Source organism: Prionailurus viverrinus, chromosome E3, assembly GCF_022837055.1.
Source record: "Prionailurus viverrinus isolate Anna chromosome E3, UM_Priviv_1.0, whole genome shotgun sequence".
Lineage (NCBI taxonomy): Eukaryota > Metazoa > Chordata > Mammalia > Carnivora > Felidae > Prionailurus > Prionailurus viverrinus.
In genome coordinates, this window is record NC_062576.1 from 34,620,612 (window position 1) to 34,636,741 (window position 16,130).

The following is a 16,130-nucleotide window of genomic DNA, read 5'->3' on the forward strand; positions in this document are numbered from 1 at the left end:
GGCCTCCACTGCTTTGCCCGAATCTGCAAGATGGGCCCAGCTCTGTAGTCCAGGGGCCGCCCGCCCGCTGGCTGGAGAGACCTCGCAGGACGTCCTGCGGATCCCGAGACCCGCGTTCCCTCCCTCAGGATGGAGAGCTGGCGCCTCCCTCCAGGCGAGGACGGCCTTCCTGGGGGTTCTCCCTCCAGTAGCCCCGGGTGTGCCCTCCTCGCGGCTGCTGAGTCCAGGGCCAACCTCTGCCTCCCTCTTGCTCAACACTCAGCTGTGGTGTGTGTTTGTTGTGATGGTGTCCGTCCTGCCTGCTGAGGGACCCCCCTCCCCACCCTGCCCGGCCCCGGGGGAGGGGGGGTGACTAACAGTGCCTGCCCTGCAGGGTTCCTGGGGGCTAGTTCAGTTAGTAGTAGCTCGGCTGCAGGTACTTTAAGCCCCCCACAGAGGTAGGGCTGCACCCCACCTGACAGACGAGCAGACGAGCTGGGGTGAACCGGTCCTGAGTCCCCCGGCTGGTCTGCAGCACAGCCAGGGACTGAGTCCCGGCAGCGAGGTGCACACATTGTTCTGCCTTATGTGTCCCCGTTGCAGTGGGAGGGCAGGAGGCGTCGCAGTGAAGGCCTGGGAGGTGAAGGGCCCAGCCTGCCGGCCTCAGGGCACCCGGGCAGGACTCTCCAGTCAAAAAGGTTAGGACAAGTTTGAGTGAGACTCCATTGTCTTGCTTTGCTGTAGCAAGTTAAGGAACCTTCCAGGGAATCGTGGGTCCTTACCCCTGGGCAGGAAAGCTCATGCCGGCAGGCCTGGATGCACGAAGCCCTGCCCCTGCAGAAACACTGGGAACCAGAGTGTCAGAAACGGTGGCTTTTGGATCTGCACGGGCTGGGCTTTCTTTCCTGAATCCGAGAGGATACCACAGCTAAGCGTTCACTTCGCCATTCGTGTGACAAAGGAAGAAAAAGTCATCAGAATGAGAAATAGGAAACAATAAAATCACTTTAATTTGCTTCTTTTCATTGTGAAAGGTCATTACAATATCATTTGCAAAATTCAACAAAAGGTGCCACGGGGTAGCTGTGTCCTGGGAACCACTGTGCCACGTCACCCTGTGTAGTCATGCGGGCAGACTGCCCCCAACCGGACCGTGCCGAGACAGGCCTCGGGGTCCCCAGCAGGCTTGGACGGAAGCCGCTTCCGTGGAGATGAAAGCACCTGGCGGGTGTGTGTGTGTGTGTGCAGACGCCCGGTCAGGTCAGCGGGCCCTGTGCAGAGGCCGTGCCGTGGACTGGAGTGGACTGAGGGTTTGTGGGTCCTGACACGTCCAGGTTCTAAAAGGTGACATGTGAACTGTTTCCCTGGAAGGGCCTGTTCCGCTGGGCCCTGGGGCTGCCTTCCACTTGAAGTCTGAAGCAGGGGTGAGGGTCACGGGCCCAACCACCAGGCTGTTCCCACCCCTCAGGTCACTGTGTGGGGGAGGCCGGAGCAGGCATGCAGGTTCATGAGATCTGCGGAGAAGCAGGCTGCTTGCGTTCCGGGAACCCTCCAGGCTCTTCTGTGATCCCTGAGAAAGTCGAGGTGAGTAAGGCCCCTGGGGAGCCTGCCGGGCCCAGCAGGGAGAAGTAGGGTGCCAGGGGCTGGTGTCTCTCAGCCCAGCCCGGGGCCTGCACGTGGGGGCAGCACCGCCTGTCCTTTCCCGTCCCCCTCGCACTGGAAAAGTCAGAGAAGCAGTGGCTCCCCGGAGTGTAGTGAATCCAGGCTCCCCTGCGCCCCAGGCCAGCTGAGGTATGAGGCCCTTGGGGTCAGCGGTCACTTAGCGGCCACCATGGAGCCCTTGGTTCAATGCCCCCCCCCCCCCCCAGGTGACCCTCGGGCAGGAGCTTCACTTCCGGGAGGTGATTTTAAACTTCAGTCCTGGGGTGGGACAGCTGTAAACATCCTGTCCTTTGCCACCACCAAATCCCCCTTGTGGTACTGACACCGGGGGTCCAGACATTAACGCCTGGTACGCTTTGCATGAGACCATCGAGAGGGAGGGGCTGGGCACATTCGTTCTTTGTATCATCCTAGGATGATGGGGAAGTGTCCCCAGAAAACCGTTAAGTACCATGATCGCATGTATGCAGGGTCTGAGGCTCGGGGTTGGGGGCGAAATCTGGTCGGAGGTGGTCCTTCAGGCCGTTTGTGACAAGTCTGGCTGCTTCTGGCATCGCCAGGGCCAGGGGTACCCGCGGCCGGACCGTGTGGGGAGCCCGGCATATGAGGGAGGCCTGTCGGCAGGACCCCTGCCCTCCCTCGGAGGAGGGGGCGCTAGGAGAACAGCTCTTCACAGATCCTGCGGGTGTCCTCGGGCGCTGTCACCGTGTAGCCCACGGTCCTCGGGTCAGTGAAGATCTCGTGGTCGTTCCCGCCCTGCAAAGACAGGAAGGCAGATGTGGGCACCGCCGGGCGTGGGCTGCGGGAGAAACAAGGGACGGGCCTCCTTCACGGCAGTCACCGGTTCCCGGGACAGGAACAGCATGTGCACCGTCACTGCTGAGAAGGGGTTCGTCACCTCCTCTTGAACTGCAATCTAGCTTGGAACGTGTAATTATGCCTTTGAAAGGAATCGCGACGCTCCGGGGCAGACGTGAGGCTTATTTTTCTGTAAAGCAAGCACGAGTGACTGCACGCCGTCTGCCGTCCTTTGCCCGGACCGTGCCTGAGCTGTCCTCGCAGGTCACAAGGACACACAGCCCACAGCGGTGCTGCCTTCAGAACTGGGGGCCACGCGGACACGCCCGGCTCCGAGCCTGCAGCAGCCACAGGTGACAACTGAGCACTGGGTGGCACATGGCCGGGGCAACAGGGGAACTCGGTTCATGGGACTTGGATCCGCTTAAGCTTCAACGGTGCCTGTGGCTGGAGCGAGAGCCAGGCCCGGGTGCAGATCCCGGCTGCACTGCTGACTGGGGGTGCCGCGTGGCCCGGCCCTGCCCCCCCCCCCCCCCCCACCGTCTGCTGCCCTGGGGCTCCTGCGGCCCTAGGCGTCCACGTGTTGCTTCGCCTGGGGCGCCGCTAGGAGCTGAGGGCAAGGCTAGGGGGCCCCGTGCTGTGGGTCGCCCCCCCCCCCCACTGCTCGTAGTCCAGCTGCTCCCACCCTCCCTGAGCTGCAGGAAAGCCCCTGCTTTTGTTCTCCTGCAAGTTCCCTCATTTTCCTCACGACATTGGACAGTCTACAAAACCTAGGAAAATCAATTAGCTTATAATCTGATGAAAACAAGTGGAGAGAAAAAATGGCCTTTTCTCATAAAGACTACAGGAAAATCTGACCTCCCTTTAAAGGACTGACGGACACTGAGGTCACCCCTGCTCTTGTTTCCCCCAGGCTTCAGGAGGGGCCGTGCCCGGGGCCCAAAGTGTGCCAGGCAGAAGCGTCACGTGAGGAGGCCTTGGGGCCATGTTAGGGACTGTCCTTGCCCAGTGCCGACGGGGGGACCTGCTGGGGTCTTGCGCCCGCCTTGCAAGCCCGGGTGCTGTTGAGGGGCTCTGGATCACTCAGATGGCTGACCTCACGGCAGCATGTGCTACCCCAGCAAGTCCACGCGAGACCGGTTTGTGGAATTCTTAGCATTAAAGTCAGTCCCGTTCTCCTCAGGACCAGCACGGTAGGTAAAGACCAGCATGAAGAAGCTGACAAAATACAGATTTGGGCGCCATCCAGAAAAACCAAGTATCTATCTGGGACACACTTGCCTCTCACTCACGTGAGAGGAATCCCTGTTCACACTTGAGCCCAACAAGCCTGAGGAGCACCTTCACCTGTTGCCTTTGCAGCTGGGGCCGGGAGGGGACAGGAGACGGAGCCTGTAGCGCAGAGAAGAGAGGGGAAGGGAACCGGGGTGACAAGGGAGGCCCCCGTGAGCACCGGCCTGAAGGAAGGGAGGGGACGAGCCATGACTGGGAAGGTGGCTCCGTGGCCTGTGGCCCACCCGGGGGTGGAGGTGAGAACTCGGGATTTTCTGTGAAGCCACCCGGAAAGCGGCAACCTGGGGACACGATCGGGTCACCTTCCAGATTCTGCCAGAGAACGGATGGGAGAGGAGGGCGCAGAAGAGGAAGCACAGCAGGCGGGAGGCCATACAGCCAGGGTTTGCGGGTGGATGCCACTGCCTGTGGGAGCGGCCGCTAGAGCCCGGAGGGTTTGCTGCTGCCACGTCTGTCCCTCCTCAGAGACCACATCCACGCGGGGCAGTACATGCACTTGACAGATGGCTAATTTGGCGAGACTCTCCAGGGGCCCTGCCGGTGGGGGAGGGAGAGGTCTGTGGAGTGGAAGGACGGGCCCTGCTGCTGTGTAAGTAGCCCGATGGGACCAGGTCCAGAGTCACAACACCACAGGAGGGCGCCGGCCCTCCCCGCTACCTCGGCTCAGAGAAGCCGGCAGGAGCGTCCATGGGCCAACACCAAGCTCCGGACTTCAATTCCTCTCCTGCAGGGGACCTGGCGGCCTCTTCTGTGACTCGAGGTATGGGGGCATATGGGGGAGGTATGTGTCCTCCCTGGGGGCAGCACAGAGCTTGCAAACCCGTCAGAGGGAGGTCAGGAGAAGCAGAAGTGAAACGCTGAGCTAGTGTGCTAGAATTGCTAGAATTCTTCTAGGATCAGGCTCAGGGCACCTGGGTGGCTCAGTGGGTTTAGAGACCAACTTCGGCTCAGGTCACGATCTCATGATTCATGAGTTCGAGCCCCACCCACGTCTGGCTCTGCAGTGACAGTGTGGAGCCGCTTGGGATTCTCTCTCTGCTCCTCCCCCATGGACACATTCTTCTCAAAGTAAACAGAAAAACTTAAATAGAAATAGGCTCCAGAGGAGTAGAAACCCCAAGCGGGGATCCATACTGGCACTATAGGTCACTACGTTCCTGCTGAGGAGGCCCAGCCTCTCCCGGGGCTCCAGAACCAGACCAGTTTCTGAAAGAAGACAAAGGAACAAAGCAGGAAGGGCTGATACAAGATAGTGTCACCTGACAGCCCGAAAGAGAGGCCACAGCTGAGTGCAAACCGCCCATTAGTATTTAAATCCCTCCAGGGCCAAGGTTGGAGGATGATACAGAAAAGCAGAAGGCAGTGCCTGCCCCGTTCTGTCCGAGTCTGGTCTCCAAGCCAGCCAGGCCCATTTCTGCACATGCCGTGGACCGTCGTGGTGAACCCCGATTATCCTGACGTTGCAGCTGAAGAAGGGAATGGATCAAGAACATCCAAGGCCGTGGGCCCAACTCTGTAGGAAGCGGGGCGGGGCCGGCTGGACCTCCCCGGGGTCTCTGCTGTGAAGGCCCATCAGTGGCCGCGACAGACCGGACCCTGCTGCACATCAGTTTAACAAGCACGGATCAGATTTCTAGGTCCCATGGGTACAGAGGCCAACGCGACAAAGGCTCTGCTCTAAGAGACCTGGGGCAGCAGCGCTCCCTGGCTGGGGTGACGGTTGCTGCGGGAGCTTCATCAATGCCTCCAGGGCCACTGGGCCACAGCACGGGAAGCCAGACGGATGCGAGTGCACGCTACGTGACCGGTATGAGGCTGCTTTCTCATGGGGTGATGATTAGAGGGGATAGAAACAGTCACAGCGGTCAGATATATTTGAAAAAACACGCGCCCTTAGATAACTGTACTCATGTTTCCTACAAGAGTTAAGTTATGCTTAAAAGGAGGGGAAAAAAAGCCTGGCCCCGTGGTCACGATGTTTTGAAAACAGGGGATTCCCATGTACTTCCAGGTTGTGATCCAGCGGGGTAGAATCTGGTGACTAACCACAGCCTGGGGTGTAGGGGAAAGTGGGCTCGCTGTCCTGCCCATGCCCCCAGGGCGACCCTCAGGGTCTTCGGGTCCACCCCCTCACCCACAAAATGGGGCTGAGACTTGTGTGACAGGGCTGGGCACAGAAGGGCATGTGAGAGATTCGGCCTTTGCAGACATCAGTGACTGTATCGGGGGACACGCTTGAGGGGCCTGGAACCTTGTCCCCCTCAACAGAAGAGCCAGTGCAGAGGCTGCTGCTCCTTCAGGGCTCATCCAACCAGGGGCTGTGTCCCCAGGGGCAACAGGACCACAGATTCTGGTGTCCAGAAGGCAGGCAGGTGAGCAGGGACCCCAACAAATGCTTGCAGTTGTGGTGCCCCTGCCCAATGTCCTGCTTCCCGTCCTCCCATAGGAAAGCTGGTGCCACCTCCGTATCTGGGTAGAGAACCCATAACCCGGTCCACCTTCCTTCATCAGACTTCAGGGAGCAGCGGTTTTCCTGGGGCCCCTCTGGGCGCGAGGGACTCCCCTCCCCATGCTAACCCACGCCTGCCTGAGACCTGGGTCTCAGATCTCACACTGAAACACGAGAGCAGTAGGGCAGGTCTATGCACAGGACACATCCTGTGCCTTCACCAGCCCTCTGGCATCTGGAGAGCATTGGAGATGCCAGGCATGGACAGGACGCCCAGGCCACGGCCAAAGTCCACGGTCATGGCAATCCCGTCTGAAGCATGATCGGGAACTCGAGGTTCGCTGGTTCACAGGCGTCGCCCACCCTGCAGGCCCCCATCTCTTCGAGCAACCTCATGCCAGGTGAGCGCTTTGGTTGGCTGCCTCCCCTGCAGGGAGAGACTCAGTCGGGCTGCCTTTCCTGTGCCGGCCCTGGGGTAGCCACCCTCCCCTCGAGGACCTCCCTTTCCGCTCACTGCGTCAGAGCAACCGCATCCCATGGGGATGATGGGCACGGTGGCTCATGGACACCCAGAGACGTGTGTGGTCACTGTGCGGGCAGCAGGGGCCAGATTTGGGCTTTTTGGGTTTCAAAGCCCAGCTGCCTCGTCCCACCGCACTGCTGGGGGCTTCTTTTAAGCTTAGAGGCACGTTTTCCTTTTTAAAGTCTGTGGAAAATAGAGTGTTGCACGATTTAATAGCATTTTGGAGGCGATGTGGGACGGTGACGAGAGAGTCTTTTGGAAGCCACTAGGCTGCTGACCCTGTGCCCGTCCCTGCCAGACTGCCCAGGGACTGGAGGAGATAACATCCAAGTGCCCGGCTCAGCGTCTGACACTGAGAAAGTGCTTTAGAAAGTAAAGATTTGTTTTTTTCCTTTTCTCAGTTTGGTGTTTTAAAGCTTTATTTTTCAACAGCCCATTCACGTAGTTCAAAATTTAAAACCAGCTCACTGTCACAGTGGTAAGATCTCTCTCATCCCTGTTCCCACCCCTCAGGAGGTCCGTAATCTGCATTTTTGGGTGTCTTTTGACATTCCCTTGATGCACTCACAAGCAAGTGTGGAGACATTATTACCCCCTTGAGACAAAACTGTCAGGTTACTTGCACTGTTTTATACTTTACTGGGCTCAGCTGAGAAAAAATCCCAGCGATGGGTCTATATCCACTATTTCCACAGCTGTAGGGCGTTCTGCTGTGTGGACGGACCACCGTGTACTTGTGGTCAGTCCCCTCCTGCAGATGGGCAGGGTTCTTCCCCATCCTGCCGCTGTGTGTCTGCCCTTCCCACGTACAGGAGGGTACAGATGACTCCATCACCTGCGTGGATCTGCCCAGCTATAAAGCCGTCAAGTGTTAGAATGTTTTCGTGCTCCAGCTGCCCTGAAGCCAGGAAGTGATAAGCCAGAACGAGCTGTCTCCCTGGGAGTTCAGAAAGGCTGGGCGGGGCTCAGCAGCACAGCCCCCTGAGGAAGCCTCACAGAGGGCTGTGGGGTAGGTCTCTCTGGGCCCCGGCCATCCCGTTCCCTGCAGCAGACCATGGCATGCCAGGCTGCCCTCGGAGTTGAGTTTTAATAGACCCTGGTTTTGGGGGCTGATGGGCAGGAGGGAGGGCTCCCCAGGACTGTCAAGATTTGGACAAGCAAAGGCCGACGTCGCATTTCCTCCCCTGTTCTCTGGGGGTGCTCCAAGCAGGGCAGGTGGGGAGGGGGGCTTCGTGTGACACCAGGTCCCATCAGATGGCGGTGGCTGCTAGGCAGGCCTCTGAGCCTGTGGGGCTTGGCAGGGGAACAGCACCTGACCCCACAGCTGTCGGTGAAAAGCTGTTTCCCTAGAAGCCAGCAAAAACATTTGCCTGGATGCAAAGAAAGCAGCTTTCCAAATGTCTGTCACGAGACACAGAATAGGAGAAGAAATTGAGAGCTAGTATTTGGATTGTTCTGTGCCTAAAGTTGCAAGAGCTGATGTGCTGTGTTGAAAGGTTTAGATGGCCGAACTGCTAATGCCCATTTCCAGGGAACCACTGACTGGGTCAGAGGGCAGACAATGGAGCAAGAACGTCCCCACGGCGATGGCTACATTGGCCACGGCAGCCCCAGTGCCTGTGCTGAGGAAAGGGCAAATGAACTATGTCTCCCTGGTAGAAGGTCACACAGCCCCTGAAAACTCCACCTCAAGGAACATTCATGGACGCGGGGAAATAAAGTATGTACCGAGAACAAAAGCAGAAAATTGAACCATGAGCATGCAGACTCCAGCTCTGGGATCATGTTCTTGCAAAGAGGAAAGATGGGTCGGCTGTGGTCACAGGTGACTTAGATTCTCTTCCTCAGACTTTTTCTTCATTTTAAAAAAACGTCTTTTAAAATGTTTTTTATTTTTTATTTTTGAGAAAGAGAGAGGGATACAGAATCAAAGCAGGCTCTAAGCTGTCAGCACAGAGCCTCACATGCGGCTCGAGCTCACAGACTGCGACCTGAGCCAAAGTCAGAAGCTCAACCGACTGAGCCACCCAGGTGCCCACCCTACCTACCTACCTTTCCTTCTTCCTTCCTCTCTCTCTCTCTCTCCCTTTTCTTTCTAGTTTATTCATTTATTTTGGGAGAGAGAAACAGCACATGAGCAAGGAGGGGAGGGGCAGAGAGAGGGAGAAAGAGAATCCTAAACAGGTTCCTTGCTGTCAGCGAGAAGCCCTATGAGGGGCTTGATCCCACAAACCGTGAGATCACAACCCAAGCCTAAATCAAGGGTCAGATTCAACCCACTGAGCTTCCCAGGTGTTCCCTCACACTTTTTCTAATGCTCTACAATAACGGTATATTAATTAAGAAGCGAGGGCACAAAAACAGATGCTCAGATCAATGGAACAGAATAAAGAACCCAGAAATGGACCCACAAACGTTATGGCCAACTAATCTTTGACAAAGCTGGGAAGAATGTCCAACGGAATAAGGACAGTCTCTTCAGCAAGTGGTGCTGGGAAAACTGGACAGCGACATGCAGAAGAATGAACCTGGACCACTTTCTTACACCAGACACAAAAATAAAAGGGATGAAAGACCTAAATGCAAGACAGGAAGTCATCAAAATCCTTGAGGAGAAAGCAGGCAAAAACCTCTTTGACCCTGGCCGCAGCAACTTCTTACTCAACACATCTCCAGAGGCAAGGGAAACAAAAGCAAAAATGAACTACTGGGACCTCATCAAAATAAAAAGCTTCTGCACAGCAAAGGAAACAATCAGCAAAACTAAAAGGCAACTGACAGAATGGGAGAAGATATTTGCAAACAACATATCAGATAAAGGGTTAGTATCCAAAATCTATAAAGAACTTATCAAACTCAACACCCACAAAACAAATAATCCAGTGAAGAAATGGGCAAAAGACGTGAATAGACATTTCTCCAAAGAAGACATCCAGATGGCCAACTGACACATGAAAAAATACTCCACATCACTCATCACCCAGGAAATACAAATCAAAAACCACAATGAGATCACCTTACACCTGTCAGAATGGCTAACATTAACAACTCAGGCAACAACAGATGTTGGCGAGGACTCAGAGAAAGAGGATCTCTTTTGCATTGTTGGTGGGAATGCAAACTGGTGCAGCCGCTCTGGAAAACAGCGTGGAGGTTCCTGAAAACATTAAAAACAGAACTACCCTATGACCCAGCAATTGTGCTACTAGGTATTTATCCAAGGGATACAGGTGTGCTGTTTCAAAGGGGCACATGCACCCCCATGTTTATAGCAGCACTTTCAACAATAGCCAAAATATGGGAAAAGCCTGAATGTCCATCAATGGATGAATGGATAAAGAAGATGTAGTGTGTGTGTGTGTGTGTATGTGTATATATATATATACACATATATACATATATATACATATATATATATATATATAAAATGGAGTATTACTCGGCAATCAAAAAGAATGAAATCTTGCCATTTGCCACTATGTGGATGGAACTGGAGGGTATTATGCTAAGCGAAATTAGAGAAAGACATATGACTTCACTCATATGAAGAATTTAAGATACAAAACAGATGAGCATAAAAGGAAGGAAGCAAAAATAATGTAACAGGGAAGGGGACAAAACATAAGAGCCTCTTAAATAAAGAGAACAAACAGTTGCTGGAGGGGCTGTGGGAGGGGGGATGGGCTAAATGGGTAAAGGGCACTAAGGAATCTACTCCTGAAATCACTTTTGAACTATATGATAACTTGGGTGTAAATTTAAAAAAGAATCGGGGGGGGGTGGGGAACCTCTGTAAATAGTATCCACCTTTAAAAAGTAGATGAGATTAAAAACCAAGCAAGCACAACTGAGGCTTGGTAGCACAGCAGCTCAACAGAACAGAAGATGAAGGGTTCCCGGTTATCTCAAGACCTGGGTTCCATTCAGCAAAGTCCCGATGCCTTGGATGGCCACTCCCATAGCACAAGCATCACTGCTAAGAAGAACCTGTCCGAACGGCTCTTTTTCCGGGCCGCACGGAGTGGCACCGAGCTGCACAGCTGCAGAGGCCCCCGGTCCCCCCTGAGATCCTGCGTGCAGTTTCGCGAGCCTGCTTTTTCCGAACACGTCGAAGTCAGAGACTTTTTTCCAAAGCCTGCATCCAAAGCACGTCACCAAAAGGAGAAGTCGTGAGCCACGCCTCTCTGTCCCTAAGAACCGGGCTAGAGGGCACAGCTGCCGACCAGCAGCACCACGTGGTTTGGGACCAGGAGAGCATCTTGCACAACCTGCACCCTGATGGAGGGGCAGCTCGTTGGACCGGAAAGCCCACAGGCCTAAACAGCAGGAGGTTTGTTCTGGTGCCACTGGCTCGGTCGTTAGCTGTGTGACACTCTGAGTCCCACTTTTATCATTTAGAAAGATGGACGCGAGACTGTGCTGCCCAGAATCTGGACCTGGGGCCACAGGGATTAAGAACTCCACATATGCAGCATCTGTGAGGCGCTGGCTGGGTGCAGGATGGCCACAGAGTCCGAAACAGGACCTCTGATATCAGGCAAGGGGACTCCCGTAACCGGGCGGCACAGGGACGCAGACAGGGGTTGAAAGGGAGGCGTCCACAGAGGGGGCGGGGGAGTGAACGGCCGGTGCTGAGCCTTCTCTTAGGCCTCTACACCTCTCTGACCTCCTCGAGGCCCACCTGTCCTGCTGTCATGGTGGCTCTGGGGAAACCCTCCTCCGTGCTGCTCCTGCTGGTGGTGGCCTTTGACTGCTCTCGGTCCTGATTTAGATTCAGTCCGGACCCGGGATTTCCCAGAGCCCCGGGTGGCTCACCGAAACCCCTGTGATGCCCAGCTCTAAACCATCCCTGGCGCTATTTCTTGAATTTCAGACGCGTGAGAGTCCCTGTCTTCCTACCATTTAGGATTCCTGCCCCCAACTCATAACGCATGTCCCTGGCAGGGAAATGCAGTGGAAAAATGACAAAACCCAGGGCTTTGAAATGCACAAAGGATTGGACAGCGGCTCTGGGGCAGGTGTTCTGGAAGGCATGTGAAATGAGCAGTACTGAACTCAAAACCACTCAACTTCTGCCTCCACTGAGGCGCCCCGTGTCCTAGCACGAAGGGGAGGGCGGTTAATCACACCTCTCACATAGGCCAGAAGTCGTCACCGAGTGTAAGCTGGGTCAGCGCGGAAGGCGGAGGAGAGAAAAAAGCCTGTTTGTGCATTTCCCCTTTTCCAGCCAAAACCGAACAGTCGAACTCCAAAAAACACTTTGGTACTTACCGGCATGGTTTTGTCTCCGAAGAAATAGATGGTCTTATAGCCGTCTTTTTCCACATGTCCCAGGCAGTACCTCTTGTCCCATCCATCAGGAAAGACGTCAATGCTGATCTGGCCTCCTGTAGGGCCAGAAACACAAAAGCTAAAGGTAGAAAGGAGGCTAAGGGCCTGGCCCTGAAAAGAACGTGCTGTTTACTCAGCAGCAACTGGACGGCCAAGGTTGATTTTTACTACCCTTGTTTGCTACTTAGGGACAGGTTCTAGATCATGCGACATGTTGTTTTCCCAACATGCTTTCACCTAAAATCTACAAGCGAGACAAACTGCCAGCTCAGAACGAGGCACGCATCTGTGTTCAAGTGCTTCGCCAAGCGTGTGGGTCTGAATGAAGCAAGCTGGCGAAAGAACTGGTAACAGCTGCATTCGGCTGGGTCCGCCTCGAGCTTTAACAGTCGCTCGTTCTCGGTGGACAGTGCCCAGAAGCAGACGGCGTGTAGATCATCTTGCAGGAGAAAGGAAAAGCACGTGGAAGGGGATTGCAGGCAGTGTTGAGGGCAATGAAAGCCCCGTCAGACCTTTGTCAGGGAGACGAACAGCTCACACCTCAAGGATATTTAAAAAACCTACCCCTTCATCTATCAGACATAATCCCTTTGCAATTCCAGTTTTCCAAAAGCTGTACCCCTACAAGAGGTGGTAAAATGAGGGGGCTTTAAGTAATGACTCACGAGTGCCAGCAAATCGTTTCCTTAGAGCCTCTGACGGGCGTATCCTACCAAAAACCAAGGCGAAGACACCAGCGCCACAGGCAGAACTCTGTATCAGACACCAGAAACGCTCGCACGCCAGTTTGCCCGTGTAGATAAAACCTGTGTGAGCTCAGACAAGTCCCGTTTCCTTCCAGGTCCTGGGTTTCTTGATTTGTAAAACCAACCCTTACTGATCGCCAAGGTTCCCTGATACTCAAATATTACTATATTCCAGAATCTTCCCAGCCTCGCTCTATTTCGGGCCAAAGGGAAGGGTCCAGCCGGGTGAGAATTCATAACCAAACCCAGCAGCCTGGGCAAGCCGCCGTGAGGGCTGATCACACAGGAGCAGTTTTCTCCTTGTGGAAGGACGGCTCCCGAAATCCTCCCACCTGCCTTCAAACTGGGCACAGTCTAATTTTAAGAGCATGCTGGCCCACAGCAATCCCATGGGAAACACTACCCGCTCCTGAGGCCCGTCCGCATGCATGATACCTATGGAGAACGTGATGCCTTTTCCTGCAAACTCCTTCCGCAGATCTGCTACGAACTTCTGTCTTATGTTTTCTTTCTGAGAAAAACAGAGATACCGATTATCGTAGTGCAGTTTAGAAGGCACCCTTTAGCCGCTGGCCACGTGGCTGCACATCAGTCCAGGCGGGGTCAGGGGGACTCACCTTATCGAGTTCGTGAAACTCCATGCGTTCTTCTTGGCTGCAGCTTCTTCCAATGGGGGACACGTTTAACATCCCATTTCGGAACTCAATGAAAGTGCCTCTAGAGAAGACAGGGCCAGACATACGTTATACTTGGGCACTGTTATAGATGGATGAACGGGTGAGGAATTCTAGAAGGCAGAGGCTGGTGTGATCAACATTTCACAGGCTGTGCTTAGCCACATGGCAGGGCCACCAAGCCCAGAGGTGTGGCCAATCCCAGCTGAGATTAGATTTCAAAGATGGAGAATGTCACCATCGTTGGAAATATTTTATCCTGAGTGTATGTTAAAATGACTATGTTCTAGATATACTGAGTTAAGTAAAACACGATTAAAATTAATTTCACTTGTTCCTTTGGTTTTTTTTTAAAGTGGCTACAGAAAACTTAAAATTGCACATGTGACTCATGTGATTTCTGCTGGACAGTGAATTTCACCGTTAATAAGAGCTATGAAAATGATTGCCATCTCTCAAGTCCCCCATGGAGTCTGGAAATTCATGTATCAGATACCTTTGCTACCGACCCGTTGAACCCACTGATCTGACCAAGCAAACCTATGGGAAAATGCTCTGAGAACTGCCCAGTGAGCCTCAGTGATCGCTAAGGAAACACGGGTCACCCGTGGCCAACTGCTATTAAATGGTTGTTTAGTAACTTTAGTTACTTTGAATAAAGATGTTTAAAAAACCCCATTTTCCCCCCACCATGTTTCCAATTTCCATCTCAAGATAGTTTCTTAGAAAATCAAATACCCATGAGCTTTTATATTCTTAGGATGGAATTTAAGTGTTCTGTGACAAACTGTGCACTCTGAAATGACTTCCAGTTCTAAACATTGACGCCGGTGAACCTCTGACACCTTCTCCCCGGACCCTTTCCATTTTCTGTGCACAGCCCTGATCTCGAGGAACCAGCCACCTGTACATCTCGGGGACACATGCCCAGTGTTGAGCAGAGGGCTGTTTCAAGGCCAGTGCTGCCTCCTGAGACCCTATGTGACTCAGGGTGCCTCTCAGAGCCTCACAAAGGGGCTGAGGCAGTCCTTGTGGGCACTTCTAAGGGGTCCTGAGAAAAATCAGATGGCCCAGGTTTTGTAAGCTGGGAAGCAATGAATACTCATCGCATAAAGTCAATGTGGCAAAATCTCATCACTGCATCCTTTCCCTGGCTGTGCTCAAACTGCACAGGAGGCAAATGACATAACCACACACGTGCATCTAAGATGCTTCCTCCAGCAGCCCTCCCGCCCCTCCCCCGCCACACATCCTGGAGCTGGTACAGACCAGCCTTGTGCCTGTACCTGCTACATGTACCCTGGTGATCGTTCCCAGCGGTGACCCTAGAGCTGTGGGTCCTAAACGTCAAAGAGCTCAATGAGTTTTCCCCAACTCAAGGACACAGTATCCCTCTCATTCCCACGGAAGGGAGGCTGATGCATTTGAGAAAGGCTTCTGTTCTCAAAAGCCAGGATTACGGCACATTTTCTGGTGTTCGATTCCTCCCTGAAGATCTGGACTCCTGTACAGTCTTACTGCACCCACGTGACCCATATGGGGCATACAGCAGCGCTGATGGGAGGGGTGGGCAAATGCTGATCAATGTGGTCTCAGGCCTGCTCCCCAATCGAGGGGGCACCTCCTGCATCAGTGGAATGACAGCTATGCACGTGGGTCTCCCTCACTGGGATGACAACCCCTCTGAGGACAGGATTATGCCTTATCCTTTCTTCTTTTTTAAGCCTCTCTTAATGCTTAACCCAAAGGAAAGCCTGAGTTGACCTGGGATACATTATATTTCCACTTTCTACTATGGAGAATTGCCATGATACATAAAAGCATACAGAACAGGAAAACGAAGTCCCACGTGCCATTACCCAGCTGTGGCCAGGACTACCCTGGGCCCAGCTTGTCTCGTCCGTAGCCCCTTCTGGGAGATGTGAAAAGGGAAGGCCCTTGCCCCGAGTGGAGGTGCTGGGCAGGGGCACTGGCTTCATGGATTCTGGTGGTTTTGAGCAGTTCCCAAAGCACATGCCCTGAAATTCAGCTGCCGTTTAAAAAACGTTTCTCCCCCTCATCATCAAGGTGTTACGTATTAAGGGCAGAAAACTGAAAAGAAAATGAACATATTTCTAAGAAAACACCCATAACATCACCAAGAAACAGCCACTGTTAGCCTATGGGTTCATTTTCTGCCAGTGTTTTAACTGCGGGCATGTAACATTACTGTTGGTATTATTTAAAAATGGGAATGGAGGTGAGCACAGTATCCAGGGTGAGAGGTAAGTCCCCAAATCAGATGCTTGCCGAGGTCAGAACAAGGAGGGAAGGGGTGTGGGAAAGCCTGAGGGTGCGGGTGGGGGGAGTGTGGCTCAGCCGGCTCCGGCCGCGCAGGAGCGGGCCCCAGACACCACAGGAGCCGGAAGTGCAGGCACTTTAGCATGTGAGCTTGGGCGTCCAAATGACGGCAACTGATTCAGATTTTATTTCACACTGTGGACCGAGCAAACACGGCCGCGTGCGGGGTCTGGCTGGGCCCCCAGGTGACTCGCGCGTCTGGGAGCTGTTTCACGGGCCTTCCCCGCAGCCTCGGAAAGCACCTGGTGTCAGATTCCCACCAGGTGCAGATGCCATCGTTTCTGTCCTCACTTCTGCTGGAAGGTCTCCAGCAGTTCCTTCCGAAGCACAGGGCC

At 54.0% G+C, this 16,130-nt stretch overlaps 1 protein-coding gene and 1 long non-coding RNA gene across 4 annotated transcripts in view; one reads left to right on the forward strand and one right to left on the reverse strand.

Annotated features, from left to right (window-relative positions):
• Positions 1–966: 966 nt before the first annotated feature.
• Positions 967–16,130, reverse strand: part of PMM2 (phosphomannomutase 2) — a 30,158-nt gene continuing 14,994 nt past the window's right edge. The window contains exons 5-9 of one of the 3 annotated variants that reach the window (XR_007147627.1): positions 13,399–13,498; positions 13,217–13,292; positions 11,976–12,091; positions 2,093–2,397; positions 967–1,549 (exon numbers count right to left, since the gene is read on the reverse strand). Coding sequence is in view for 1 of the 3 variants with exons in the window: in XM_047837496.1 (XP_047693452.1) it covers positions 2,296–2,397; positions 11,976–12,091; positions 13,217–13,292; positions 13,399–13,498 (394 nt within the window). In the remaining 2 variants the exon portion in view is untranslated. Of the gene's footprint in view, positions 2,398–11,975; positions 13,293–13,398; positions 13,499–16,130 lie in introns of all 3 variants that reach the window. The other 2 variants (XM_047837496.1, XR_007147626.1) reach the window with 2 other exon arrangements.
• Positions 8,679–14,133, forward strand: LOC125153959 (uncharacterized). Its single transcript, XR_007147628.1, has 2 exons — positions 8,679–8,735; positions 13,812–14,133. It is a non-coding gene; the product is annotated as an uncharacterized LOC125153959 (long non-coding RNA).